The sequence below is a fragment of the Pteronotus mesoamericanus genome, unplaced genomic scaffold (assembly GCF_021234165.1).
Source record: "Pteronotus mesoamericanus isolate MK-2021 breed Mesoamerican mustached bat unplaced genomic scaffold, CSHL_Meso_final contig_493, whole genome shotgun sequence".
In the NCBI taxonomy this organism is placed as follows: Eukaryota; Metazoa; Chordata; class Mammalia; order Chiroptera; family Mormoopidae; genus Pteronotus; species Pteronotus mesoamericanus.
In genome coordinates, this window is record NW_026555183.1 from 645461 (window position 1) to 673117 (window position 27657).

At 56.9% G+C, this 27657-nt stretch overlaps 1 protein-coding gene across 4 annotated transcripts; it reads right to left on the bottom strand.

The window, feature by feature from the left end:
* Positions 1-1350: 1350 nt before the first annotated feature.
* On the bottom strand, positions 1351-27509 carry HCFC1 (host cell factor C1). Of its 4 annotated transcripts, none has more exons than XM_054578160.1 (26): positions 26224-27509; positions 19869-20017; positions 19471-19631; positions 18445-18653; positions 17207-17291; positions 16587-16693; positions 15341-15520; positions 14858-15217; positions 14410-14570; positions 13203-13400; positions 12634-12858; positions 12387-12491; positions 11914-12133; positions 11459-11601; positions 11172-11310; positions 10744-10964; positions 8374-9901; positions 7939-8102; positions 6871-7315; positions 6121-6441; positions 5804-5922; positions 5580-5717; positions 5016-5201; positions 4019-4319; positions 3368-3431; positions 1351-3133 (listed from the first exon to the last, which is right to left on the bottom strand). In XM_054578160.1, exons 1-26 carry the CDS (start codon positions 26414-26416, stop codon positions 3094-3096), a joined length of 6162 nt encoding a protein of 2053 aa, XP_054434135.1. In that variant the 5' UTR covers positions 26417-27509; the 3' UTR covers positions 1351-3093. The 4 variants fall into 4 exon arrangements, with proteins under 4 accessions (XP_054434135.1, XP_054434134.1, XP_054434133.1 ...); XM_054578159.1 differs by having other exon boundaries at positions 6121-6444; XM_054578158.1 differs by having other exon boundaries at positions 6871-7447.
* Between the last annotated feature and the right edge of the window lie 148 nt (positions 27510-27657).

The window sequence follows — 27657 nt, forward strand, 5'->3', positions numbered from 1 at the left end:
CTGCTCCAATGTGAAGGACATGTGCTTGCCTCTTCCCCTGGAGGCCCCTGGGCTGCCAGGTCAGAGTTGGTGCAGTGAAGACAGAGCTATGGCTCTCAGTGCCAAGATCAACAGGAGCCCACAAGAGCCCAATGGACTGACCACCAGAGAAAAGAGCTGGCCCCAAGGCTTCCTAGTAGAGATGAATTGGACTGGGCCTCCCCTGCAACCATGAGGGGCACTGTATGGGTGTGTGAACTTACCAGGCAGAGATGGAGATGGCAGTTTTTGATACCAGAGTGAAAGGGCGCGCGGGGAGGGGTGGGGGCCGGGGTGCATAAGGAGGCAGCCATGCTGAAGTCTCTCCTTGCTTTCTGTCTCTAGCGTTAGTACTAAGGGAACCACCTGGCTACACCCAGGCCCTCTGGGCTGCCTGGCTGGTCGGCACTAAGTGCTAGCTCGCTCTACCTAACCCTGGCTATACCCTAGCAAAACCAGCCCACCCCAACAGCGGGGCTACCAAAGAGTTGGAGTTCTGCTTCTTACCCTCTGGGGCCCTGGCTCCAGTGCACAGGAAAGCAGGCCAAGAGAATTCAGTCCCACAGTGCCTGCTGAGTGCTATGTGGAACCACCCCATGGGCAACAGTGTCCAGGGAGTTGGTATTCTCGGGGGGGGGGTCTCCTTGGGGTCCCGAGTCCTCAAGGAAGTCTGGGGGTGAGGGTTGGAAGCAGCTCTGGTTAAGGCCTCCTCAACTGGGTTAACTGGTGATGTGGGAAGCCTTTGCCCTAGTATCCTGTTCTCTGGTCAGGGAGGGGAATTGCTAGCAACTACCTAGGGAGCCCCTGGCTGCACAGTAGCTGCCGTGGGACCTTCTGCTCCAACAATCTGGTCCTAAGGCCATGGAACCTTCAAACTTGGGAAGCAGTTGGGAAATAGAATTCCATTCAAAGACAGGCCCTGCAGGAGGGTCCCTGGGAATTTGGTGAGCTTGGGGGTCCCGGCTCCCCACATCCAGCCCCCTCCCATGGCAGTTCCAGACAGTGAGACACAGCAGATGGTTATTTCAAAAAAAGTCTTAATTGTTCAAAATAGCACAAAACGACATTGCACTATGGTAATATTGAGTCACAGGGGTTACTCTACAATAGATGTACGGGCGTACTGTTCTCAGAAACAAGAGAAATTAAAGGGAGCTTGGGACAAGGAACAGGGAAAACAATGGGACCAGGCGAGTGGGCTCCAAGGTGACTAAACATGACATTTTCCACAGCGAAATATACTATAATACAACAAACCAGAGGCCCCAGAAAGAGCCAGGTGGTGGTGGTGGCGGCGGCGGCGGCGGCGGTGGTGGTGGTGGCGGTGGCGGCGGCGACAGCGGCTGGGCAGCCACAGCTGGTCTCCAGGGCAGACTGGGAGAAGGGTATCTGAAAAGATGGGCTGCTCGTTTTAAGTCTTGTGTGACCTGCTTGAAAGCCTTGCTCCTTGCCTAAAGCTTAGGTGTGGGGCAGAAAGGTGGCTCATTAGCCACTTGAAGCAGAGCCCCAGTCTGACCCCAGGACTGCACAGCCTGGGGACAGTGCATTCGTAGCCCTGGTGGCTGGTGCCGTTAGCCATCGCCAGGCTCCCTCCTGGGTGAAGCCACACTCTCCGCCTCTCAGACTGCCTCTGAGGACGGAGTTCCCCTTCATGCCCCCGCCCTGTCCTTTTCCTTAACAACTCTGCCCGCAGGGGGGTGGCTGCAGGAAACAGCAATTGAAGAAGCGTGCCAGATACTCTAAGTCATCTATGCCAAGGAGGAAACCTGGGGGCGGGGGCGGTGAGTGCTGTGAACCCAGGACCAGGAGGATCCATTGCCTCTGGGCTTTCCTCCTCAGAAATCTGACTTCAGGCTCTCAGACTTTCAAGCTCAATCCTGTGGTGTGATGTGGAGCGCTCGCCCATGGGGAGTGATGTTTGACAGCTCACCCCTCCTTTGTCCCAGAGGCCTAGGGACAGGCAGAGGGCAGAGGCCAACAAGAGGAAACTGAGCTCGGCAGCAAACACCAGGTCCACAAGGGGGATTCCATGCCTCTCCTGCCCTGGCTGCCCCCAGCTTTTCCTCCAAAAGATCCCTGCCAAGGCTTAGCCAAGGAGAGAAAAGTTTAAAAAAAAAAAAAAAAAAAAAAAGATACACATTCTGTACACAGCTAACAAAAAAGGGACAAAACCCCACACACTAAGGCTAAAATTACAATAAAAATGTTAACTTCAATTTCAACTTAAAAAAATACAACAAATGCAGCAGTTGGTGATGTGGCCCCTAGCCCCGACCCAGGGGGACCGAAGCCAGGCTGGGGGAGGGGGCTTCTGTACGCCCCACTGGGAGTCAGGAGGTTTTCACAGAACACTGTTCAGGCCACCATGGGACCCCTTCTCCCCCTTTCTTTTTCTTTCTTCTCTTGTTTTAAATGGGAACGAAGGGGGAAAGGGAGAAGAGGTGGGGTAGATAAGAAGGCCTCTGAGAAAGTATAAGCTTCCTGTGGGATCATGGGCGGAGATGGGATGAGGAAGTTGAGGGTGGGCTGTTAGGTGGCAGGAAAAGCAAAGGGAACAAAATAAAGTAAAATCAGACACACCCTGCACAGGGTGCCCCACAAAGCCTCTCTTGCTTCTAGGAGCAGAGGCGGGGGGAGGGGGATCGAGGGGTGGCCTTTCCCTGGCTTCCAAGTCCCCTCAACCACGCCCCTGGCTGCCCCCTGGAGCCAAGGGTGATAAATAGCAAGAAGCTAGCAGGACAGGGAGGTGCATGCCTCCACTGCTTTCGCATCTTTGCTCTAAGTTTCTGTTTCTCTCCTTCAGGGCCTCTGGACTCAGAGGGCAGGCGCACTGCTCTCACTTGCTCACTGCTCTTCCAGACCTGCCTCTGCTTCCACCCAACAGCAATGGTAAAATGTGCTTTCTTGAGATTATTTTAAAAACAGACAGGAAAGGAGAGAGAATGAATGGTGGCCGGTAGCTTGGGAGGGTGTGAGCGCCAGGTGGGTGGGATGGGCAGGTAGGGCCCTGGCGGGTGATGTTCCTGAAGCAGGGGGGGAGTCGGGAGAGGAATCCAGGTGCAAGCCAGCTGCCTCTCACTGACCATCTGCCTTAGATTTCTTTGGAGCGGTTTTCCTGGGAAAATGGAAGGAAAAGGGAAGGAGAAAGTGTTAGCCTGGCTCCTGACAACACCAACACTGTGGGACTCTCTCTGTAGGTTACTGGCTGGTGCCCAATGGAGGTTCACACCCTGTTAAGCCCCTCCCATCATTTAGGAAGTGGAGTCCCCTACTTATTCCCCCTGTTCCTTCCTCCCAGGAGCCATCCACCCTCAGTCCCAGAGGTTCCCAGAAGGAGATTCCTGCTTACATTTCCGGAGAGGACATGGGCCGCTTGTTGGCCGGCTTGGTGCCAGGACTGTCTTTACTGGTTTCTAAAAGGAAGAATGGGAGCACTGAGTGACACGGCAAGGTGGGTCAGATAACTTCAGTCACACAGCAGCCCCCAGGCCAGGAATACGTCTGTACACACCCCTTCACCCACAGCCTCTCGGCCGCGCAGCATGACCAGCTGAACGTGACGGTCCCTCCTGTGGGTGCGCCACCCCTCAAGGTGGGCCTGGACTCCGCTCAGAGGCCCTCACTGCCCTCCCCGGTCAGCCTTGTGCGAGCTGGCTCATAACCCGATAGGGCAGCCCGGGTCCTCTACCCCGCTCTCACCCGTTGTCCACTGGGCTCCAGCCTCACCCTGTGTCCCCTACTTTGGGCTCTTCTAGTCCTTTCCACACCATCTCACCTCAAACACCCCTGGGAAGCTTTCCCTGCATCCTCAGATGAAGCAGGGTGCCCCCGCAACGAAACACCTCCGTAGTACGCTAGGCCATCACCCTCGCCCCCGAGACGGTAAAGGTCCAGCTTGGAGCTGGATCGCCCTTCCCACCTGACGCTTGCCAGGGGCTTCCACTCTTCGACCTGCCCCCTCCCCAGGGGCTGCCCAATGAGCCCTATGAATGACACATACCTTGCAACCACCTCACTTGGGTGGCTGGGCCATAGCCCTTCTCGTTGCGGGCAGCAATACGGAAGATGATGGCGGGTTTGGTGGTATAGTCAATATGGGCGTTGGAGAGACTGGAGGACTGCACGAGGCAGGAGGGGCTGGGCCCGCAGTACACCCGCATGAAGGCCAGCTGGGCCGGGGCTGAGCTCTTGGGCTCGCCGCTGGCCTGCGAGCTCTGGATAGCCAGGTACACCGAGTACTCAACGATCTTGCCGGAGGTCACAGAGGGCGGTTCCCAAGTGAGGTGAGCACCATCTGGACTCTAGAACCAAGGTGGCAGAGGTCAGGCCGTGCCGTCTTCAGCCTTTGTGACTTCCTCCCACCCTGCCTGTGCTAAGCCACTTCACAACTTTCAGAACTGACCACTCATACTTCACCACTCTGCCTAACCCAACAGACTCAGTTCACAGCAGAGTTCAAGGAGCTCCAGAGATGGCCTCATCGGCCTGCATCTGAAAGGCAGCTTCGTGTATGTAATGGCAAAATAAAATGAACAGGGGCACAAAATACAGCCTTCCTATACCCAACCTGACACCTAATGATTTGTCAGCCTCTTGGTGTCTCAGTTTCCTCTTTGGGAAAATGGAGCTAACAGGTCCCAGGCCTCCTCGGGACAGCCGAACAATTAGATTAAAAAAAAAAAAAACAAACAACAAACGAACATGTTGAACATGACATGTAGTGGACACTGACTGAACATTAGCTGTCGCGTTAGAAGGGACGAATGAGGCCAGGGGACAGGAAGGAACTTGCCCTCATCAGCCTGGCAACTGATGATAGTGCGAGGAGTAGAAGTTTCATCCCCGACCTGGCCGACTCTGCCCACATCTTGGGGCCCCTCCCGAGTCACCCCACCTGGCCCAGCACTGTCTGTGTTTGAACTCGGCCAAGGCCTGCTCTGCTCCAGGTGGGCAGGGGACCGGCTGGGGACCAAGGGCCACTCTGCAGTAAGACTCACTTTGCTGATTTTAATGGCACAGGGGGCCCCCGGGAAGCCAGGCAGACACGTCTTAAAGGCCGAGATCTCGCTGAAGGGCCCCCGGCCACAGGCATTGATCCCAGCAACACGAAACTTATAGGCTGTGCCAGGCTGCAGCTCATGCTTCTTCAGCTGGTTATAGTCCGGAACAGTGCCCGAGTCGTCCTGGGTGAAGAGGCCAGAAGAAAAGGAAGAGGGAGAGAAGAAAGCGACGTAAACTCTACTGGGGCAGGCAGAACCTTTTTTCCAACCTGGGGGCCACGCAGGTCCACACGGGGGAGGGGAGGGGCAAGAGGGCAGTAACGGCACCCCAATTCACAAGAGGGGGACATGGCGAAAGGACTGGGACCGAGCGTCTTCACTGCTACGAGGGGGGGCAGGAGGAGGGAGAGCCTGGGGGAAAGCTCTGCACCCGGCTGTGCTGGGGCTGAACCCAAGGGCGAGGGCATCCCTGGGGCGCTTCAGAAGTTTCCTTGAGCCCTTGTACCGGCCTCATGGCCAGGCCCCACCCACCTGAGGGCAGCAAATCCTGGGGACACTTACATCAGATGGGACAGAATCGTCTGGTGGCAGGAAATAGTGTGTCACCATTACGTTAGTGCCCTTAATAACCCCCACATCAAACCACTGGTTCTCTTTCTTCACGGGGGCTTTACTGGGCGGGGGCGGTAGGTCTGGCTTCTGGAAGACAAAAGAGAAGAGCTCGGGCCTCCAGCCCTTGGGACCCACAGGTAGTGACCCCAGAAGCCCCATCACACCAGACTTACCACGCCCAAGGACTCGATGCCATTGGCCACCTCAGTCAGGGTAGCGGCAGCCTGCAGCTTAGCGGGACTGGATCCCACGACTGGCTGGGGGGCCACAAACGTGTTGGAAGGAGCCAGGCCTGGGAGGAGCGGAGGAGTCAGTGGAAAAGGTCTGAGACGCGGCTTCTGAGTGGGAGCCCCTCCCTCGGACCAGGCCATATTCTCCACCCGTGCGTGGAGATGCCCAGATACCCCCCAGAACCTCTCCTCAGTCAGCTGAGTTCCCTGGGGACAATGCTACAGGGAATGTGCACCTGGCCTGGCAGGGCTTCGCTTACTCTCAGTGGCTGTGGAGGGCAGCAGGGCCACAGTGCTGGGGACGGCCCCAGCCAGGTCGCTGAGGCAGTTGCTCTCAATGGTCGGGTCATTGAGGCTGTCGGCAGGGGCCAGAGCCTCCGTGGGGAGGTGGTGGTGCTGCTGCTGGGCCTGTGCCTCCTGCAGCTGTTGCTGCTGCTGCACCAGGGCGGCCAGCTCTTGCTGCGTCAGCACGATGGGGATGGTGGTGGCCTGACCCTCCTGGCCCTCAGCTGACAGGTGGCCCAGTTCCGCCTGTGTCACGGCTCCTGCCGCCTCGGAAGTGTCCATGGGCTCCCCAGTGCCTGCTCCAGGATGGAAAAAAAAAATACTACTCAAAAGGGATGCCAGCCAAGCAGAGCCCATTCCTGGTTTCCCAACGTCACCTTCCGGGAGCCCACTCGGCACTACGGTCAGCGCCAAGGGACACAGACCCTGAAAGCCTGTCCCGCCAGCCTTATTTCTCGGCCTACCTCTACCCTGCCCTTCCCCAACCAAGGGGTCCTGCCCCCTTCCTGGGAGCCCAGCCCAGCCGCAGCGCCCGTCTTCCCTGTCACGTCTGGCCCGTGCCACCCTGGCAGGACACAGGCCTCTTCTCGTGGCTCCCCGTCAGCAGGGGGGCTCCGGAACACTGTGTCCTCACTCTTCCCAAGGGGCCCGTCATCTTCCCTTCAGGGCACTCGTCTGGCCTTGACCTCAGACGACATGGCGAGCTACTCATCCCCTGCACCTACCCATGACGGCCTGCTGTGCGGCCTGGAGCACAGCCTGGATGGCCAGGGCCTGGGCTTCCTCTGTGGCTGCAGCCTGGGCAGCCGCTTCGGCGGCGGCAGTCACCGCCAGCTCCTCGGGGGTGAGCCCTGTTACCATGAGGGTGGTAGTGCCTGCCTGGGCCTCGGCCATCAGCTCTTGGGGAAGTGACAACTGGTCTACTTCCGACTGTGTGGGTGGAGGTGGCTGGACCACCACAGTAGCCACCATGGCTGAGTTGGCAGGCTCCTGGCCTGAGGATGGGTCCCCTGTACTGCTCAGATCCACAGCGGCCTGGAGCTCAGAGGTCTGCGAGGCTGACAGGACCTCGGCGGACTCCCCCATCAGGGGCGCGGAGGCAGGCTGCAGGAGTTGCTGCGGCGGCAGCTGCGGGCGAGGCCCTGGGGAGGCCTGGAGCTCCTCTGGGGGCTGCAGGATGTCAACAGCAGAGAAGGGCATGTCAGAAGTTTCTGTGTTGGCTATGGTCACTGTTATCGTGGCCGGGATGGGGACTTCGGTGGTCAGAGCCCCTGGGGTAGTCTCAGTCACTGATGAGATCTTCTAGAAAGGGAGAGAAGCCCCTGTCAGAGGGGGGGAGAGGAAGGCCAGAACCAGGTAGCCTTCATCTTTCCTTGTGGACCTGGATACCCGTTCTCAATGGACCAGCACAACCCTATTAAATGGGGAGGGGTGTCGGGTCACTGAGCAGCAGGGGTGCGGCGAGAGGGGGAGAGACCTTTGAGACCTGCTGGTTCATTTTAACCCGTCCTCAGAGAAGCCTTAGTCTCGTCAAAAAGGGGCACTCAGATAACCGCCTTGGCACTCTTGCGGGCTACAACGAAAGAGCACGCCAGGGGACTCGGGGATTCCTGCCTCTTCCCCTGTCCTGTCAGGAGGCTCCTCTTTCATAATCTGGAGAGCGGACCAGGAGCAACAGTGTGCCTGGTACAAGAGTGACACCCAGTGTCTGACTTGAGAACAGCACGTGTCAAAGGTGCAATGGGAGGCAGGGAGGCAAAAAAAGGATCCTTCTGGAGCTCTGGGGCTCTTACCGGCACAGAGGGTCCGGGGACCGGTGTGGATTGTGTCACGGTAGTCACAGCCCGCGTCAGCGTGGAGGACACAGTTGTCATAATGGCACTGGAGCTGGTGATGTTCACACTCTCGCCCTGGGTGCTCTCCACTTCTCCCTGGTCACTGGCAGCTGGTGGGGGATCTGTGGGGGGACAGGCAAAGCAGGGTGACAGGCACTCAGCCAGCAGGGGCCTCGGGGTGAGGCTGGATGACAGGAGCCCCAGGGCCTGTACCCAGCTTTGCCACTAGAGGACGAAGTTCCCAGGAGGACCCTCCCTACCCTGCAGGTAAACTCAGCCCCACAGAACCTGCTGGGCGCTGGCTAGATAAGACCCTTTGGCTACCGCTCCCCTCAGCCTTTGAGCTTTGGGTTCCAGGAGACCACGAATGCCAGGCTGGCCACCTCCACTCACCTTGGTTTGAGCTCATGTTGGAGGTGACGGTGGTGGCCGTGTGCGTGGTACCTGTCTCATGCGTCTCACAGGGGGGATTGGAGCACACCCTCTGTGTTGGGAAAGGAGCCAGCAATGAGGCGCTGGCCTGGGGAGCGATGGTAGGCGGTGCTGCCCCCTCCAACCCGGACTCCAGGGTCCTGAGGGAGGGGGTGCTGTCAGGGAGCAGGGCGCCCACGCTGACCGACATGGTGGTGCCGGTGGAAGTGGTCTGGTGCGTCTCACAGGGGCGGCTAGCGGGAGCCTGCTGTCCCCCCTCGGGATGGCCTGCACCTCCTCCGGAGGTGGCGGTGGTGGGTGTATGGGTGGTGCCCGTCTCATGGGTCTCGCAGGGTGGGTTGGAGCAGACTTGCTGGGCATTGCCTGCATTCGAGGTAGTGGCCGTGTTGGTGGTGCCTGTCTCGTGGGTCTCGCACGGCGGGTTGGAGCAGACTTGGGTCACGGTGGCCGAGGAGCCCAGCAGCGCCTCCAGGGCTGTCACAGTCACAGCAGTGCTAGGTGAGCTCTCGTACGCAAGCGCGGGGATCCCCTGCATCTCGCCAGGCTCCCCGACGCACATGGTGGAGCGTGCCATGGTGGGGGTGTTGGTCGTGTGGGTGTGATGTGCCTCCAGCTGGCGCCCCAGGGACACCAACTGACCCAGGTCAGCTACGGGGCTGTCCTTGCCGCCGAGGCCACTGGGCCGAACTTGGCCGCTCGCAGAGGCCAACTGCACGAAAGCAGTGCTGTGGCCTCCTGCCTCCAGTGCTAGGCTGGGCCCGAGAAGTGCGCTGTCGGAGCACAGGGCCCCGGTGGCCATCACAGTCATGGTGGTGCTGGTCGCACTGGTCTGGCGAGTTTGGCATGAAGACTTGATAGAACCATGGGCTCCCTCCAGGGCCCCAGCAGCCACACTAACCCGAACCACAGCAGGGGTGGTGGTGGCCACACAGGTGTGCCGGGTGTCTCGCTGCTGGCCAGCGCCAATGCTCGACATGGCAGTGGTGGCGGTGCTGGTGGTGCCTGTCTCGTGGGTCTCGCAGGGCGGGTTGGAGCAGCCATGCTGCCCAGCCATGTTGGAGGTGGCAGTGGTGGCCGTGTTGGTGGTGCCTGTCTCGTGGGTCTCGCACGGCGGGTTGGAGCAGACGCGAACCACGCTGCCATTCTGCTGCCCCACTGTCGAGGTCACAAGAGAAGCGGCTGCCTCCTGCCTGTCACAGACAAACTGCATTTGGGTCGGCTGGGAGTGCCCTCCGAGGTTAGCCACGACGGTGGTAGTGGCCGTGTTGGTGGTGCCCGTCTCGTGGGTCTCACAGGGGGGGTTGGAGCACACCAGCGTCACGGTGCCAGGCTGCACATCCCCCTGGCCAGAATCAGCAATGGTGACGGTGGCTGTGGGCTGTTCTGTAGTAGGTGAGGCCAGAATGGACACAGGGAGGTCGTGCACAGGCTGGGCCTCAACCCCGCTCGGTGCCGTGATCAGAGTCACCTGGGTGGGCTGGGACACAGGCTGGAAAGACGCCAGACACAAGAATTAGTGCCACAACTTCCCATCTGTTCGTCCCTCGCGATGTCCAACAGCGTCACCCATAATACCAGCTGAGAATACAGACTGGGCTCCTGCTCACCCTCTGATCCCAAGACACCGACTTGCTCAGGGACCAACGAAGAGGCACTGCTTTGCCTCAAAGGCCACAGGGCCTGGGTGGGGCCAGGCCTGGTCAGGGAAGGAACCCCGCTGACCCCGCACCCACCACACAAAGGCCAGCAATGGCTGCTTCACCAATTCCAGGAATTCAGCTTAAGATATGTGGAAAAAAAGAAAATTGCTATTTGTACATTAAGATAAATGGTTGCATTAGCTATATCACGGAGGAAGAACCTAGTGTTCACAGCTATAAATGACCGAAATATGTCTCAACGACAGACTATGAGTGATTAAGAATTATGATTCCGGCCCTGACCGGCATGGCTCAGTTGGTTGAGCATCCCGCAAACACAACGTCACTGGTTCAATTTCCCGTGAGAACACATGCCCGGCTTGCAGGCCAGATCTCTGGTTCAAGCGTGTGTGAGAGGCAACTGATGGATGTTTCTCTCCCTCTCTTTCTCCCTCCCTTCCCCCCTCTCTCTAAAAGTAAATAAATAAAATCTTAAAAAAAAAATTATGATTTTGCAACAGGGAACACATCCCATGGGTGCTACACCTGGCACACACGGTAGCAGAAAGATGAGACCAAACACCTCAGGCTGGGGGCTCACATGCTTTCCGACAGCCCTCACTGACACGTACCCACATCCCTCACATCCCTCACATCCCTCACATCCCTCACGCACTCCCACCCGCCTTACCTGCATGGTGATGGTGGGGGTGGTAAGACCACCAGCCGCTGTCAGTGTGGTCTGAGCGGCTGACACAGTGATGGCCGTGGGGTTGATCACCTGGCTTGAGAGGGTGGCAATGGTGCCCAAGGTGGTGATGGGTGTGGCCAGGGAGGCACTAGTACTGTGGCCCCCACCTCCAGCGAGGCTGGTAGAAACAGTGCCTGTCATCGTGCCCAGGGTTGTAACGCCTAAAGGCAGGGAGAGGCACGATCAAGATGAGGCCTGCTGCTGGCGCATCTTTTCCAGCAGTTTTTCTCCCCGGACAGGGCCAGAGGCACTGGGAGTTCTAGAGTGCTCCCGGCAGGAACAGAAGGCTCTGGAGAGAGCACCTGCACCCTCCCTCGACCCTCCTATGGGAGGTAGACCCGAAAAGAATATTCGAAGCAGCTCCATACCTGTGGTGCCCTTGACAACCAATGTGGTGACTGCTGGCTTGACGGCAGAAACAGTGACGGGGGTGACCAGGCGGACGCCCCCCATGGGCACAGTGCGTAGGATGGTGCCCGGCTGTCCAGGGGCCCCCTTTAGTACCACCTGGAACACCAGAGGAAACCATGCCCAATACCACTCACAGGTTGGTCCGATCCCATGATGCCCCCTTCCCAGGACCCTCAGGAAACACATGGCCCACTCGCGTCCTGGGCCGGATGGTGGGGTGAAAAGAGGGTCGGGCACGCCTCACCTGGGTGACTCCTTGCTGCCCGTGGCCTGTGGCAATTTTGGGGACAGCAGTGATGATTTTTGCGGGTGCTCCAGTCCCTGAAGTCATAACCTTGGTGGTGATAATGGTGATAGGGGACTTGATGCCAGGACTGCTGGTCACACCTAGACAAGAGAGAGAAGGGGTAGCTGGGCTTCAGGCTGGGCTTCCGAAGCTCCGCCAGCACCAGCGCCAGCACCAGCGCCCACGTCCCGTTTCCAGTAGTTACTCCTGATGCCCCTCGCTTCAAAGGATGAAGTGCCAATTAAAGCCGGGCTCCGCCACCTCCCTGCAAACCTTAAATAAAAGGTAAGGCAAGGGTGGAGAAGAGGGGAAAAACCCAACGGAAACAAGAGCACGGCAGAGCGTGGCCTTTATGCCTGTCTGGCGTTAGCCTGCTGACAGTTTGTTGCCCACCCGCTAGGGGAAACCGCTACCTGTGGCGCCTGCCTGCGTGATTATGGCTGACATGGGGATGGTCTTGATGATGGTGGTTGTGCCAGGCTTGGTGGTGCTGGGGGACACGCTGCTGATGCCCAGGATGGTGGGCTTACTCCCAGCCCCACTGGCCTGCGTGGTGGTGATGATGGTGGTGGGCTTGCCATCTGCTGAGGTCACCAGCTTCAGGATGGTCCCGGCTGGCAGGGGCCCTTTGGTCTGCAAGGGAAAATAGGTGGAGGAGGGCGAAGTAGACCGGCATCACTGCCAGGACGGAAACAAAGTCTGATGGAAAGGATGGTTTGGCTACTCTCCACCGCAGCCCCAACAGCACTGGGACTATTCTGAAGACCGTGGGTGACAGGACCGAGCAGCAGGACTTTCTGTGCAACACGTGCTCAAGGCATCTTCTCTAGGCAGGGATGCAAGTTCTACTTGCGTGATTTGCAGAGGCTGGGACCCACAAGCTTACCTGGATGATCTGAGTCACTGGGCCTGTAGATGCCTGGCCTGTGACCGCCGAAGTCTGAACTGGTTTGGTCTGGACCACTGACATCACTTTGCCCAGATTGGAAATCTAAAAAGCAAAGGATGGTGCAGGGAGTTATCCGAAAACCAATCAAGGGCATAGCCTGGGCTGGGGTTCTCCTGGCTCAGGCCCAGGGCAGTACCAGAGCCTGGCAGCTGCCATGTGCAGCAGGGTGGCACCCACCACTCACCAGAGCACTGCCTCCTGGGACAGAGATGGGGCTTTTCACCAGGGTGATGGTCTTGGTGACCCCTCCCACAACCGTAGTCACCACCTGGGCTTGCTGGGCCACAGTCACAGTCCCGGACTTGTGCACGGTGATGATGGGGCGAGTGGATGTGTTGGCAGCGGAGGAGACCGACGTCCCCACCTGCGCAGCTGCAGTCTTCAGCATACGAGTGGCCGGGTTGCTCACCTGGGCGGGGGGAGAAAGACACGTGACAGGTGGAACCAAGAGAGTTGTCGTGGCAGGCCTACGGGTCTGGCTGACCTCCCCCAACTCTTTCCCTTTCCCCCTGCCAGACTGAAAAGCTTGGTTTGGTTGACTGAACAACCCAACCCCAGGTCTAGCCTAAGGCTGTGACATCCCTAAGGGTAAAAGCTTATTCTAGAATCCACGCAAGCACCAATGACAGACCAACAGCCTCTGTGGGTTGGTCTGAAGCCCTGGAGAAGCGACCACTGTCAGATTACACTTACTGCCCAGAAGCCCCTAGCCCCAAGGCTGTTGGCTCAGAACCAGGCCTGAGGAATGCTCACCATGACAGGCGAAGAGGCTACCTTCACAGTGGCTGGGAGGGTGGTAGTCCCAGGTGTCACAGCCACAGTTTTGACAATGGTGGTGCCTGCTGGGACACTCAGCACTGTGGGCGCTGAGGAAGGAGGGATCTTCTGGGTGGCAGCGGCTGCAGCGGCCAACGCAGCCATCCCACTCATCTGTGGGTTGCTGCCGATCACCTGTGGTGTTCACAGGGAGCGTGAATCAGAGCACTGGGACCTAGGCCGCCTCACTCCCGGCTCCACACACTTCATCAGGGAGCCTCCTTCCCACCCAGGGCTCCTCACAGAAGCACCTCAAGTTTTTCTGGCCTCAAACCTGGACTCCTACCACTGAGCAGGCACAATGAACCCAAGGCAAGAGTTTGTCAGCAGCTCTGGATCTTTTCTAAAGAACAGTCGAGAGATGGCTCCCTCTTCATGGGCCTGGGTCAGCCATCCTCCCCACCTCTAGAATCTCCCCTCAGGCTTCAGAACAAGAAAGCTCACATTTAAAAGGCCCTTAGAGGCCTAGCCAGGTAGCTCAGTTGGTTAGTGCATTGTCCCAATACACCAAGGCTGCGGGTTTGATCCTCAGTGAGGGCACACACCAGAATCAACCAACGAACGCATCAGTAAGTGGAACAAACTGCTCTCTCTCTCTCAAATCAATAAACAGAAATTTTGTAAAAATCTTACAAGCATTTAAAAAAATTTACAAGGCCCTTGGCCTCTGGCCAGTGCGGCTCAGGGGATAGAGCGCCGGCCCGATAATCGAAAGGTTGCTGATTCGATTCCAGGTCATGGCACATGCCTGGGTTGCAGGCCAGGTACCCAGTTCCCCAGCTGGGGGCATGTGGGGGGCAGCAGATGGATGTTTTTCTCCCTCTTTCTCACTCCCTTCTCCTCTCCCTAAAAAAATACATACATAAAATCTTAAGGGGAAAAAAAAAAACCCAAAAAAACCAAAACCAAAACCAAAACCAAAACAACGGTCCTTGGGATCAGATGGCAGGGGGATCCTTCTGAGGCATTAACTTGTTCATTCTCATTAACTTGGCAATGAAAGGTCACCTCATCAGTGCTTTACTGGCCAGAAAGGGCCAGGATAAATGGTGCTGGAGCTGGGTGGGATTCTAACCCAGTCAGGACACCATCAATCACTGGCAAGTCCTGCCCCACCCAACCCAGTCTCACAGTGGCTCCTCACCGTCCCCTGAGCGCTCTGCGAAGGCACAACCATTCGCACGCCTGCAGGAAGGGAGGTCACCGTGACAGGGGCTTTCCCAGCCTGGCTAGCAGGTCGCATGGTGACCAACGGGGTTCCTGTTGTAGCCTGAGGACCAGTCACTTTGAGAACAGCAGGAACACCTGAAGAGAAAAGGGGCCATCACCGGAGGCCCCCCCCACCCAGTCCCTCTGTTGGATCCTTCAGCATTTAGACATGGACTGCTGGCGTTTCATGCCTGGCCCTTCCAGATACCTTCAAGCGACAGTCTCCACAGGAGAGACGGAGTTTGCTCCCCACCCCCACCACCAGCACTCAATACCAAGCCTGCACTGATCACTGCTGGGCGTGCCGTTCAGCAGCCCGTACTCAGAAGTGTACTCTCCCGGTGGGCCAGCCCCTACTCTCAGGTGCCTGGGCCCTGGCTCACCTTGAGTCCTGGCTGCAGTGGGCACAGAAATCGAGCTTCCAGGCACTGGCGGCAACACCTGGATGGTGGTGGTAGTCGGGGGCGTGGCGGCAGCCTGGGGCAGGAGTGTGATGCCTACTTGGGTCAGCGGCTGCACAGCAGGTGCGGCTGCTGCAGGGGCAGGGCTCTTGGGAGGGTTGGTAGGCACAGACGGGACCGGATTGGGTGTGGGGGAAGTGGCAGTAGCAGCCGTGGCAGGAATGTCATATTTCTGGAGCTGCAGAAGGTAACTGTCGGCGGTTGCCACTGCCCCCCAGCTCACCTCCAGGGAGTTGGTGTTGGCTCGTACCAGCTGTACCCGGGCTGGAGGCGGTGGCTTTTCTGTAAGAGAGCACAGTCAGTGAGGAGGCAGAGGCTTCAGGGGTGGGCGTGGGAGGTGGCTATGCCCTCAGGCTCAGTCGTACTGTGGAAGGCCCTAAGGCTGCCTCCTCCAGTTGGCCTTACCGGTTTCCAGGTACCAGAGGTCCTTGCAGCAGACCTGGTTGTTCCAGGCCTTTCGGTAGCCATCACGCCCACTCCAAATGTAGAGGCGGGTGTTGATTGCTACAGCGCAGTGGCCAGCTCGGGCCCGGGGAATATTGTCCTCCAGTGTGTCCATCAGGATGGTCTCCCAAGCCATGGTATCTGGGGAGAGCAGGAGGCGGAGGTCAGCAAGGGGGCAGAGGAACCCACAACTCCTACTAGCCTTTTGGCCTTTTGCTGTCAGGGATGGAGAATTAAAACCAGAAAGTCATCAAAGATCACTAAATTAGAAAAAAACGAATGCCCAAAATGACAGCTCTGTATGGCCAAAAGAGCCTAACAAAGAAAATGATAAACCATGAACTACCATCTGGGAAAACTATTTGAAATGCACAGCCAGAGGTTTCACCTCTTGCCCATCAACTACATGAGACCTCATAGAAAGAGACGGGCAAGGAGAGGTGCAAGTTATGAAAAAGGCAACAGATCTAAAAAAAACGAAGTACTGCACTCAAAATAAGAGGTGCAAACTTAACCCATAAGGTGCTGGTAGTGTGATTTCAGTGCCTGCTGCAGCTGGGGCTCAAGGTGAGCAAGGGGCATGGGACTGGCCCATGGGAAGATGTAATCACTTATTGGGTTTGATGAAGAGCAAAAGGTTTGACAGCCACTGTGCTGGCACTGCTGGGGGTGTCTCTGCGGGTAGAGCCACCGCGCAGGGCAGCTTGGCAACCATTCTCTCTTGAGATTTTCACCCTTCGGATACACTTGCATGTGGGTGAGAACGGTGCAAGGATACTCGTGCAGTAGTGTCTGCGCAAGTTTTGACACCAGGATAGGAATTCAAAAGAATGAGGCCGCTTGGCAGGTGGGGATGGGATGGTCTCCAAAACAGAGGAAACGAAAAAGGCCAGGGGCGGCTCCGCATAGAGTAGGCTCTCACTTGGTTTCTAAGGGAGCCTTTCAGCAATGCTTGTATTTGCAGAAAAGTCCCTGCACGCTTAGGCTTATGTACTTCTTGTACGTTGGACCTTGTGTAGGAAGAGCCTATTCAACAAACGAAGAAGAGGGTCCCTCCAAACACTCTGACAGTGGCTACTTCTCACGGATTCCAGAGGCACAGGCCTTAGAAGCTTTGCCCCCTGCACACCCCACACAACTCTCGGGGCCAAGAAGGGCCAAGCTTCACAGCCCTCCAGAGGCCACTCCAAGCCCGAGGAGGCCATACCCAGGTTGAGACAAGCCAGTGTGTTGGTACACTTCCACTCCTTCTCGTGTGTGGCCACTTTGACGTCATCCATGACGAGAGGCACCCAGCCACCAAACACGTACATTCTGGGACGAGGGAGGGAAGAGTAGGAGACGATTGTAGAGGAGGTGCCAAGCTAGAGGCCACCTCTTCCATCCAGAAAGTTCTGAACACACCTGGTCCTCTAGCTCTCCCCAGGAGAGTTCCCTAGGGCGCATGAAGCTCTCAATGTCGCCCTCTTCTGCTGGGTGGCTCAGCCCTCACAAGAACTGTGTCACCTCCACTACATGGAACCACTATGTAGCCTATCTAAAGCTCATCTCAGTCCCCATTATTCTTACATTCGCTTTGGGACCTTGGTATTGACAAAGACACCCAGCTGCTTATTTTATGTAGAAAACCTAGAATGGTCTGTGCCCCTCTACCCTGAGTCTGCCTTCTCTCAGTCCCCTAGGGTCGTAATGAAAACAGAGGGCTGCTGAATGCCAGCCCAGCCAGAAAGAGGCTGCCTCAGAATTACTGGAACAAAACTGAGAGCCCTTTGGGGCCAGGGGCGACAGTGGGCAGGGAGAGGGCTAGGAAGAGAGCTAGCTACTCACTTGTTTCCTATGGTTGTGGCCGAGTGGAGACTTCGAGGAAGAGGTGCTACTCCACTGAGACTGGGCTTATTCCACGTCAGAGTCTCTGCAGAGCAACGGAGAAAGGAGTTACCCACAAGGGATCAGAAACATGCACTGTGACCCAGATGAAGCTCCCTGGCCTTGGGGTAGGCTCTGGAAGGCGGGTGCCGACTCAGCCCAAGAATTCCATGTCTGGCCTCCCTACTGCCCGCAGGAAGCCTGTGGATCAGGTTCTGGCACTTCTCAAGCTATGTTCACAATCTTTGCGATCAGTGTCTCTTCAAAGGCTTGCTTTGGGCTAGCACTGCCCTCGGGGTTGGAGTAGGAGCAGGGAGCGCAAGACAGGCCACTGTGGGTCCTGCTCGCCACAAAATGCATTCACACCCACACCACGTCCGCTCTCTATAGACTGAGTGTGGGGAAGCACCACGTTGCTAGGAATTTCGCTCACAAAAGCCCATTCCTTTTGGGTACCCACAACGATCTAATCCAGTCTCTAAAAATATGTTGTCGGCCACCTTCCCTCCTCAGCCTTCTTCCGGTCAAAAATCCACACCTTTTTCTACCACTCCTGACATCCCACTTGCACCGGTTACCAGCCCAAGTAGCCCCCAGAGGTTTCACAGGCTCTAGATCCCATTTGACTACAACAGACCAGTATGCACAACTCCTGGAACAGCCTGACCGCTCATGAATCGCCAGGGACTAGTGCTACCTAATCTAGACAACTCAATTTATTTTTTTAGATTTTATTTATTTACAGAGAGATGAGAACGGAGGGAAAAGAGAGGGAGAGAAACATTGACCGGATGCCTCTCGCATGCCCCCCACTGGGGACCTGGCCCGCAATCCAGGCGTGTGCCCTGACCAGGAACTGAACTGGCGACATTCTGGTTTGCAAGCCAGCGCTCAGTCCACTGAGCCACACCAGCCAGGGTTAGACAATTCAATTTCAGAAAGGCTGTGATCTTGATCTCTTCCTTTGTTGTCCTATAAGCTGGCAGAGCCATCCGGCCCTGTTCTTTCTTAAAAACAATGCCATAAGCTCAGGGCAAAGATGATAGCCCCAAACAGGGCATCGCCCTCACCCTCCTATGACCAAGAGCCAAGCGGGACACTCCTTCTCCCTGTGAGCCCCACCCCAACCATCCCATGCTGGCCACCCAGCAGACTAGCTTTGCTCTGAGGCTATGGGAGAAGCTGCACCCACATCTTACCAATATCCAGGGTCCAGAGGTCCCCCAGCCGGCAGCCACTCATCCCTCCGTAGATCACCAGCTTGGACTTCTTGTTGTCTTTCTCAGTATAGACTACGGCAGTATGTGACTCCCGCGGTGGTGGCAAGACGCCGTAAGTGATAGGGATGTCCCAGGCTACCACTCCGGAGCCTGGCCGTAATTCGAGGATGTATAAGTCATTCAGGTACCTGGAAAAGCAAAGTCAGTTATGGCTAGCCCCAACTCCATGTGCCGGAGGGCTCACCAGCTTCTATGGGTGAACCGTGGATTCCCTGGGGCACAGAGGGGGCTATGATCACATGAGCAAGTTCTTCTACCCTCGCTCCCAAGGAGGGGCTGCCAAAAGCTACTGAGGATGACCATGAGTCCAAAAGGAGCAGCAGGACAGGGCATGCTGGGCTGCCTTGCACAAAGCTGGGTATTATACCAGGGCCTCCAGCTTGGTATTACTCCCAAACTTTAGAAAAGCCCTTGGTCGCCAGCCTTGGAAAATAAAAATAACCATCACTGCCCTGACTGGTGTGTCTCAGTGAACTGGGCATCATCCCACAAACCGAAAGGTCGCCGGTTCAATTCCCGGTCAGGGTACGTGCCTGGATTGCTGGCCAGGTCCCCAGTTGGGTACGTGTGAAAGGCAACCAAGTGATGTTTCCCTCACATATAGATGTTTCTATCCCTCTCTTTCTCCCTTCCTTTCCCTCTCTCTAAAAATAAATATATATATTTTTAAAAACCATCACTAACCCTTCAGGCAGCAGAAACCCCAGAAAGCACTGGCTTTACACTGGGTCCAAGGAATAGGAACCAGCCCAAGGCAAAGAAAGTTTATACCTCCCACCTTGGCCCATCTTTCCCAACGCCCCATCAGGGTTAGAGTTCTCAGAGCCGAAAAGCTCCTTACAGGGCATCTAGTGCCACCTCTTTTTTCACAAAGGAAAAGGACTTGGGATGGTGGGCTTGGCTGGTGTGTGGGGTTGGTTCCACATGAAGAGGACACAGCCTCACCTCGGAATGTTGTTCTTGGGGTCCTCGCTATCGTTGGCCAAACCCCCAAACAGGTAGCATTTGTTGCCCACAAGAGAGAAGCTGTGCCCAAGCCGAGGACATGGAGGGGGCCCGTTTTTGGGCGTCTTTGCTTTGAGTCTCTTCCATTCCCATCGACTTGCCTGCAAAATCAAGACTGGGTGGTTGAATCAGGGATGAGCCCGTCTTCTGGGCCCAGGCTATTTGTCATGTAGGGAGGAGCTGGCCAGGCTGAGGTAGGTGCTTGACTGGAGAAGGTCCTGGGCAGCGTGCGGCCTAGACAGCATCTTGAGCAGCCCCTTCACCGCCTCATTCCTGCCTCACCACCCCCACCCCCACCCCCCGGCCAACACTGTAAGGAGTACACTAGGGGCTGTTACCTGGAGCTCGTAGAGGTCATTGCTGTATTTCCCATACTCTACCATTCCACCAAACACCAGCAGGCGAGTCCCGTCACACACAAAGCCATAGGCTGCACACCCAGGGGGTATGTCCCCTCTCACGGCTGGGATGAACCACTGGTTGGTTGCTGGTGAACAAAAGGAAGCAGAAGTCAGGACAACTCGGGAACTCCTAGAACCGGAGTCCCCACACTCCTCTTACTCCCCAAATCCACCAGCCTACAAAATACAGCCAAAGCCCTGGCTGGTGTGGCTCAGTGGACTGAGTGCCGGCCTGTGAAGCCAAACGTCGCTGGTTCAATTCCCATTCTGGGCACATGCCTGGGTTGCGGGCCAGGTCACCATTTGGGGGCGCGCGAGAGGCAACCCATAGATGTATCTCTCACATACGGATGTTTTTCTCCCTTTCTCCCTCCCATCTCCTCTCTTTAAAAAAAAAAAAAAAAAAGTTCAAACTAAGGCCCAAGAAAGGAGGGGCCAACACAGTGCCTCTACTTCCAAGGATATGGGACTTTCTCCCTTCAGCATTCAAGTGCCAGCCCTCTACCTCAGCCATCTTCAAAACCCCTTGACCTGAGAGGCCGCCTCAAAATAGTCTGCAAGCACCCTGTTTCTCATCAGGTTTGCCTTAAAGAGCCAGGAGCCACTCACTACTGACCAAGGCAATTCATCAGCTTCTGGGAATACGGCCATTGACTTCCTTCCCCTACTGCTCAGTGGGTCCTCAGAAAGAAACTTCTAACACCCACATACTCTCTCAGTGACTCCATGCTCCTCCTCCTGTGGGCCCATGGCTGCAACTCTAAGTGACTGAAAAAGTGACTGGTACTGGCTGGTGTCCTTCCTCCTTGCAGGTTCGAGGCACCTGAAGGAAGCCAATCAAGACAGCCTGGCCTGCTGGTGGGGGCGGGTGTGTGTGTGTGTGTGTGTAGAGAGGACACACAAGAACAATCTCTGCTGGTATCTCCTAGGTTATGGTCCGCATCGACCTTCTCCCCATGCCACGATCACATCCCTCCAGAACGTTCTCAAAAGCCAGAGGTGGCAGCAGTAACTTGAGCTTCTGTGGCAGCCTCAGTCTCTGCCACAGAAGCTTCCCCAAAGCCCATCAGCTCTAGCTGAGGGGTGGGCTGGGGAGGGCACTAAGGAAGAGGGTGAGAAGCCAGGCAGCAAGCCTGGCGGCCCAGCCTTCTGTGACACTTACGACTTGCCCTCCCTTCTGAGTTCTCGCATTCAACACCCTTTATACCAGAGGTGCCAGGGCTTCCTGAAAAAGTGATGGGGCAAACGTCCCCCTCTCTTTTGAGGAGTCTCTTTCATCGCATGTTATTGAAAAGACTGTCCTATAAAGGATATGCCACACTCTTTCCAAAAATCGAATGGGGGGCCAGACTCAACTGTTTGCTTCCATGCCCCTTAATCTGTTTTGGTCAACACAAGCAAGATGAGGGATTGGGATTTGGGTGTCAGTGTAGCACAGCACTTCCTGGGATCTCACTGGGGGTTAGGCTGGTCCTGTGGGGAGGGCCTTGGGAGGCCCCAGCTGTTCACTGCTTCTTGGCCTGAACTTCCACCCAGGCATGCAATTGGTCATCGACCCAGACCCCTTCCCTGCGTGCTGGGTAACCCAAATCCTATGTCGTCACCCCCAAGGCCCAACATGCACCTCACCCGATAGGCCTGCCCTCACCTATAGCCACAAGTGCACCTCCAGAGACAGCTGCAGCCTTTTCCGTCACTGCCCGCTACCCAACTGCACAGGTTGCTTTGGAAGAAGCCGCCCGTCCCCTCTGTAGTTCAGCTGAGTCACAGGGGCTTCAAGACGCCTAGCACCAACCCTCCTCTGCCATTTTCCTAGTAGAGACGCAATGCTGTACTGCCTGCCGTGCGCACGCACCCAGGCCCCAGGCCCCGGGTCACTGCCTTGCTCTCATTCCTGGCGCAAACACACACCAAGAAAAGCCAGCAAGCAGCCTCGCATGCTGAGGCAAATCGCCTGCAAGTAACGGTCCCTGAAAAGGATCTCATCCAAGTTAGTAGGATAGAAGCTGTCAGAAATCTCTGAGATCACCCCTAGGCCAACACGTCCCTCAACTGATAAAGGAACAGAACCCAGGAGGGAAAAGTGACTTACCTGAGGTCACAGAGCAAAAGAAACAGACAAGAACCTTGTCACCACTTAAAATGACCATTAGGTGCCCACCTCTGGGCCACTGGCCACCCTCGCTCACCTGAGCATTCTCGTGGCTGCCGCACATAGCCATGGGGCCATCACTCAGAGCTGGGACAAAGCAACATGGCAAATAGAATCAGCCCACAGCTTTCCCGCCACGCTGATCCCTGACCCGGCTGCCGGGCTAGAAGTAACCTGGGATGTCCTAAGAGCTCACTATTACCAGCTCATTCTATGGCACCCAAGACGTCCTGATCTCATTCTAGAACATTCCAGACAGGGCAGGGGCCCTCTGCACCCGCAACAAGAGCATTCTGGCAGGCAATATAGTTTCTGGTATGAAACTGCCAACTGCCTCTCTTCTTTTCATCCACAGTCCCAGTTCCGGCCCTGAGGTGGCACAAACAACCATCTCTTAAACATGACAGCTGCTTGCAGTCACCCCTTAATAACATCGTCTCTAGCGCTCACCTAGCAGAGGGCATCGTGTAATCTCTGTCTGGGTCCCTCATTCTCAGTGTGCTCTCGTTTCGTCACCACTCTCAGCTGGGAGAGGGGTTTGAGGAAAGGAGGCTGCCTGCGCCTGGGACCCGTCACGGGATGACCAGAAGTAGGACTCCGCCTTCTCTCTCCTCAACAAGACCGAAACCCCAGCTTCTGTGTTTTATCAGGGTCCCCGACCCCTTTCCATGCTGTGCCAATTCTGTCAACCTCCACACATCACCACCTAGAGACCCATCCCAGCACAGTGGGTAGGTAGATGGTCAAGCTGCACCAGCTGCCTTTTTGTTCCCTCAGTCACGCTGAGGCACTTCCTGTGTGGCAGACGAGGTGCCGGGTGCTGGGAGGCAGAGAGGAGACAGCTTGCATACTTAGACTCCCAGTCTAGTAGGGAAGCTGCTGTGCCCTCCTCCTGAGATGGGAAGAGCAGCCCGGAAAGAGCTCTGCACTGAGCAGGGGTGATTACGGCGCGGGGGGAGTGGGCTTTCGGGGGGGGTCTCAGAAGAGGTGACCACTGGAGCCAGGTCTCGAAGGGTGAACAGGATTTCCCGACAAGTGAAACTAACAGGGCCAATCAGGAAGTAACTGCAAGAACCATGTGAGAAGAGAGAGCCCGGAAGGAGGGGGAACAGATTTGAGACAAGCTCAATTCAGTGACCAATTAGCTACAGGGACAGAAAAACAGGGAGGTGTTTCCAAGGTGGTGGCCTCTGCCTGTTAACTGAAAGAAGAGACAACGTTAATAGTCTCCATAAAGGTCTGTGCTCCCGCCAGACTCCACAACCAGCTGGTGGGGTGACCCTGGACCTGTCACTTCCCCTCTTGGACCCCAATTTCCTCATGTGCAAAAACAAGGAAGTTCTACTACATGTTTTCCAAGGCTCCTTCCAGCTGAAATAGTTGGCAGACCTTAAAGAACCACGGAGGCCAACCAGCTCTGGGTGACTGGTTTGGCAACCAGCCATCCCTCCCCTCACCAGGTCACACCCCACCCTGACAGCACCAGGTCCTCCGAGTAATCCGCTCTGCTAGGCTGAAATAAAATTCCTCGAGGTCAAGGACAGTAGCTACCCTAAGACCTCCCAAAGGCCGGTCAAGTGTCTCACAGGTGCTATGGTGGCTGCAGCAGAAGAGGAAGGACAAGCACTTTCCCACACACTCACGCCCCTCAGCCCCCAGTCACCCTCTAGATTGCTGAGCTAACCAAACCAGCAAAGTGCAAGTGCGCGCGCGCACCCCCTGAATGTGCCCCCTGGAGTCTTTGATCTTAGAAATGCTTCCAGATCAGCGGGTCTCTGAGCGCTCATCCTGCAGAAGGAAAACTGCAAGAGAAGAGACCTAAGGGCAATACGCTCTGACCTCATTTAAAACAAAACAAAGGTAAGCAGGAAAGCAGCTGTGGAGGCAGCAGCTAAGGATGACAGACATCTGCGCCACCACTGGTGGGAGAGGGGCAACATCAGGCCCCATCTCTTCAGAGAGCACAAGAACCCTGCAGCTACAGGAAAGGCCAGAGACATCCCCGCCCCGCTATCTGACCGTATTTGATGGAGCATAAACACTCATGAACAGGGTGTGGGGTCGCTAGCCGCTCTCCTCGGAAGTCACCTAAGGAGCCGATTAGGGCAGTGTCCAAAGTGCTCCCCTGGCGGAACTGGGGCTGCAGCCCTTTGGAGGGCTGGCTCTCTGCGACTACACAACATATCCTTACAGTCTGGGAATAAATCAAGGCCAAAGCAACCAGTTCATTGTAACAAACTAACGAATATACAGAGGCCCCAGGAAGAAGTGGACTTTGGAGCTGATGCTAATTAGGCCCCTGCCCTACTTTCTAAAATGGTATTTCCCTGCCAAGAAGCCTGCTCCAGGCCTTGCAAGAATAAAGTCGGTCCAAGGAGCTGAGGTTCTGCTCAGGGCAACGGCGTCTCTAAAAACAGCCCTGCCCCTCAGCCTTACCTTACTGGGCTAATTGCTGCCACCGCAGCTGTCTGTGCTGGCACAGAGTGCCACCGAACAGCCTGGCCTCGCTAGAGGCAACAGGTGCTGAGACCCGGAATGCAAAGGGTCACTGCAACCCACCAGCCTTTGAAAGTCAGCTTGGGTCGGTTGGGGGCAACAACCTGCAAGGTTTAGAAAAAAACTGCACTGTGCCTGGGGAGGGGGCGGGGCGGGGGGGAGCACCCAACCACGAAGCCAGCTCCAACCGTTGTCACTCCAACCAACTTCTCCCTCCGGCTGCCAGAGCAACCTCACCCTAGAGCAACCTCAAAACTAGAGGAGGTGCTCAAACTCAAGGAGCCAGTACCGGTACCACCAGAGCCCTGGAAAAGGAGATACGGAGCAAAAGGACTTTGTTAGATGTGGTGGCAAGGGGGAAAGAGCTGGCAGATGGCCCCTGGCCATGTCCAAAAGATACACACCTCCCTGATGCTGCAGAGGAGAGCTTCCTAAAAGACTACTGTCTGATGGGGCGGGCGGGGGGGGGGGGGGGAGAGGAGTGCCTTTTCCCTGCCCACGCCTGAGTCCCTCAGACTCTCGCCCAGAACAGAACAGACACAGGCCTAGCCCCTCCTTAGGAGCAAGGCAAGGTACTACGGGCCAGCAACCTTTCAACAGCCCACTTGGAACAAGGCAATAGGTGTGCAAACCAGGCCAAGTGGCCACCATGGGGAGGGGGCTGCAGAGGGGAAGCTGCTAAGTCCTAGAGACCTAGCAAGGACACCTGGCAAAAGGCTGAAAGACAGCCACAGGCCAGTGATACCCGAGGACAGAGGTGCAGCACAGCGTTGTCTGCCATCCAATCCCGCTCCTCCCAAGGAAAGAATGAGGCCTTGGGTTTGGGGGAGGCAGCTAACCCCCTCAACCTCTCAGGAAGAGAAGAGTCAGGAAAGGGACCACCTAGCCGGCTGCGGGATCACTGGAATTTATCTCCTACACCCGAGGATCAAGAAAACCGGTAATTTGAAGAGAAGTATTGCAGAAGTGAATGCCGAGAGGGGGAGGCGGCAAAGCTGCCTGACCTGTGGTTCCCCAAAGCTGCTGCACGCACACAACCCCCAGAAATCGGGATTAGGCTGCTCGACTCTGCCCCTTTTCTCGAGACAGAACTCATCTGCAATCTAGAAGTTGTCATATCTCCCGAATGAGCACTAGCGATGAATAGATGAGCAGGCGCAGGAGGAAGAAGGGAGGGAGGGAAGGAGGGGGTGGGAATCTGCCTGCGCCAAAGGGACGCATCCGCCAGCCCGCCAGCCCGGGTAACGGTGTATGTCTGAAGTCACCACCGCTGGCGACGCCCCCGCACCAGCCGGACTAGATGGTTCTTCTTCAATAATGAAAAAATCGCTCAAATACAGAAGAGTCAGGGGTTTTAAGATCAGGGAAAAGAGCAGAGAGCCAGGGCAGAGCACAGGGTCGGGGAGGGGAGGAGAAAGGAGATCAGTGAGGAGGGAGACGGAGGAATGGTAGGAGGGGGAGAGGAAAGGGGAAGAGAAGGAGGGAGAGAAGGGAGGTGAGGAAGGAGGGAGGAGACAGAGAGGTGAGGAAAGTGATAGAGGGAGGGAAGGGAGAGAAGGGAGAGGGAGGAGATGGAGGGAGGGAAGAGAGAGGAGGAGATGGAAGGAGGGAAAGATCCGAGGACCCAGCGGGCTTTGCACTCACCCGTGTTGTACACGTGCAGTTCATCCACTATCCCCTCGTTGCCGCCGCCGAACACCACGATGAGCTCCTTGATGGCCACGGCGCGGTGGCCGTGACGGGGTCGGGGCACTGGACCTGACCAGCCCACCACTCGCTTCCAGCGGGGCTGCAGAAGCACCGCTTGCGAGTTGGCGGGCGACACGGCCGAAGCCATAGTTCCAGGAACGGGCACGGTGGGAAAAAGTCACCAAGCGGGAAGGGAGCCCCCCAACACCTCCCACACACCCCCTTTCGTCTAAGGCAGCTCTCACGGAGAAGCAGTTCCTCACACAGCGGTGGACGGCTCCATGGAGGCCGCCATCTTAACTATCCTCCTTCCCTTTGGCTCTTCCCCTTCTTCTCGCTCACCCTGACTCCTCAAGAGCGTCCCGAAACTGTCGAGCGGCTAGGCCTGAGAAGCTGGAGGCCGCCGAGTCCCGCCGCTCTGACTACTTGCCCGGGCACTCCTGCTTACAAGCTCGGGCGGGAGGCCCTGGGAGCCGCCATCTTGAGCCGCCTCTCTCTCCTCCCTTCCTCAGTCGTAGCCCTCACCCGCCGGAAATGGCGGAGCCCCGGCCCGGTTCCCACACCCCCCAAGTCCCCGGCACTGGCCGGCTTCCGGGGCGGGTGGAAAGGAGCCACAAGCGCCGCGGTTGTCCCAGCCCCGCCGGTGCTCAGACCACAATTGTGGGAGCCGCCATCTTGAGACCGTCCCGCTTCCCCTCCCAGCACTTAATGCAGCCGCCGCTCCCGAAACAGCCTCGACACTCGTGAAGAATAGAGGCGCGCCGGAAGCCGGTGGAACGAGCTCGAGTTCTCGGGGACTGTTCGGAGGCTTGCGCCGTACGGCTTGTGAGGTCTCGAACCTCTCCCCTCAGTCCGCCTCTGCTGCTCAGGCTGCGCCTGCCGCCCTGGGAGCCGCCATCTTGAGATTAGCTCCCCCTTCTCTCCTATTCTCTTCCTCCTGGGTCAGTTCTTCCACTGCAAACCAAAAGCAAGGAAACGTCCGATCCTCGCTTCCCACCTTACGACTCCTTCCCACAGGAGCCGCTTCAAAGAGCTAGAGTTAGGCCCCGAAGTGGCAACTGTACGGCATGAGGAGCGGTAACGGCAGGGCGCTCATGCCTCCTCCCTGGGAGCCGCCATCTTGTGTGAAGAAGTAACAACTAAACATGGCGGCGGCGACGGTCGGGCGAGGGGGCGGGGTAGGGTGACGTCACTGCTCCCCCTCCAGCCCTCGCTCGGGTACGTCTCTGGCCCGCCTCTTAAAGGAGCCTCCGCACTGCCCCGCGGCGAGGGCCTGGGGTCGCTGCGCGCTCGGCTTGGGCTCAGGCTACGCCCCGGTCAGGCGCAGGCGCGCCCAGCCCCGCGGGCCCCCTCAACGCTCCTCCACGCCTCCGCCCTGGGAGCCGCCAT

Excerpts from the sequence above, each read along its gene's own strand:
- HCFC1 (XM_054578157.1), bottom strand. The coding sequence starts at position 26,416 with ATGGCTTCGGCCGTGTCGCCCGCCAACTCGCAAGCGGTGCTTCTGCAG. Across the intron at positions 15,218-15,340 it reads CCTCTGGTACCTGGAAACCG|AAAAGCCACCGCCTCCAGCC; the intron begins GTAAGGCCAACT and ends GCTCTCTTACAG. Across the intron at positions 4,320-5,015 it reads GTGCCATTAAAATCAGCAAA|AGTCCAGATGGTGCTCACCT; the intron begins GTGAGTCTTACT and ends CCTTGGTTCTAG.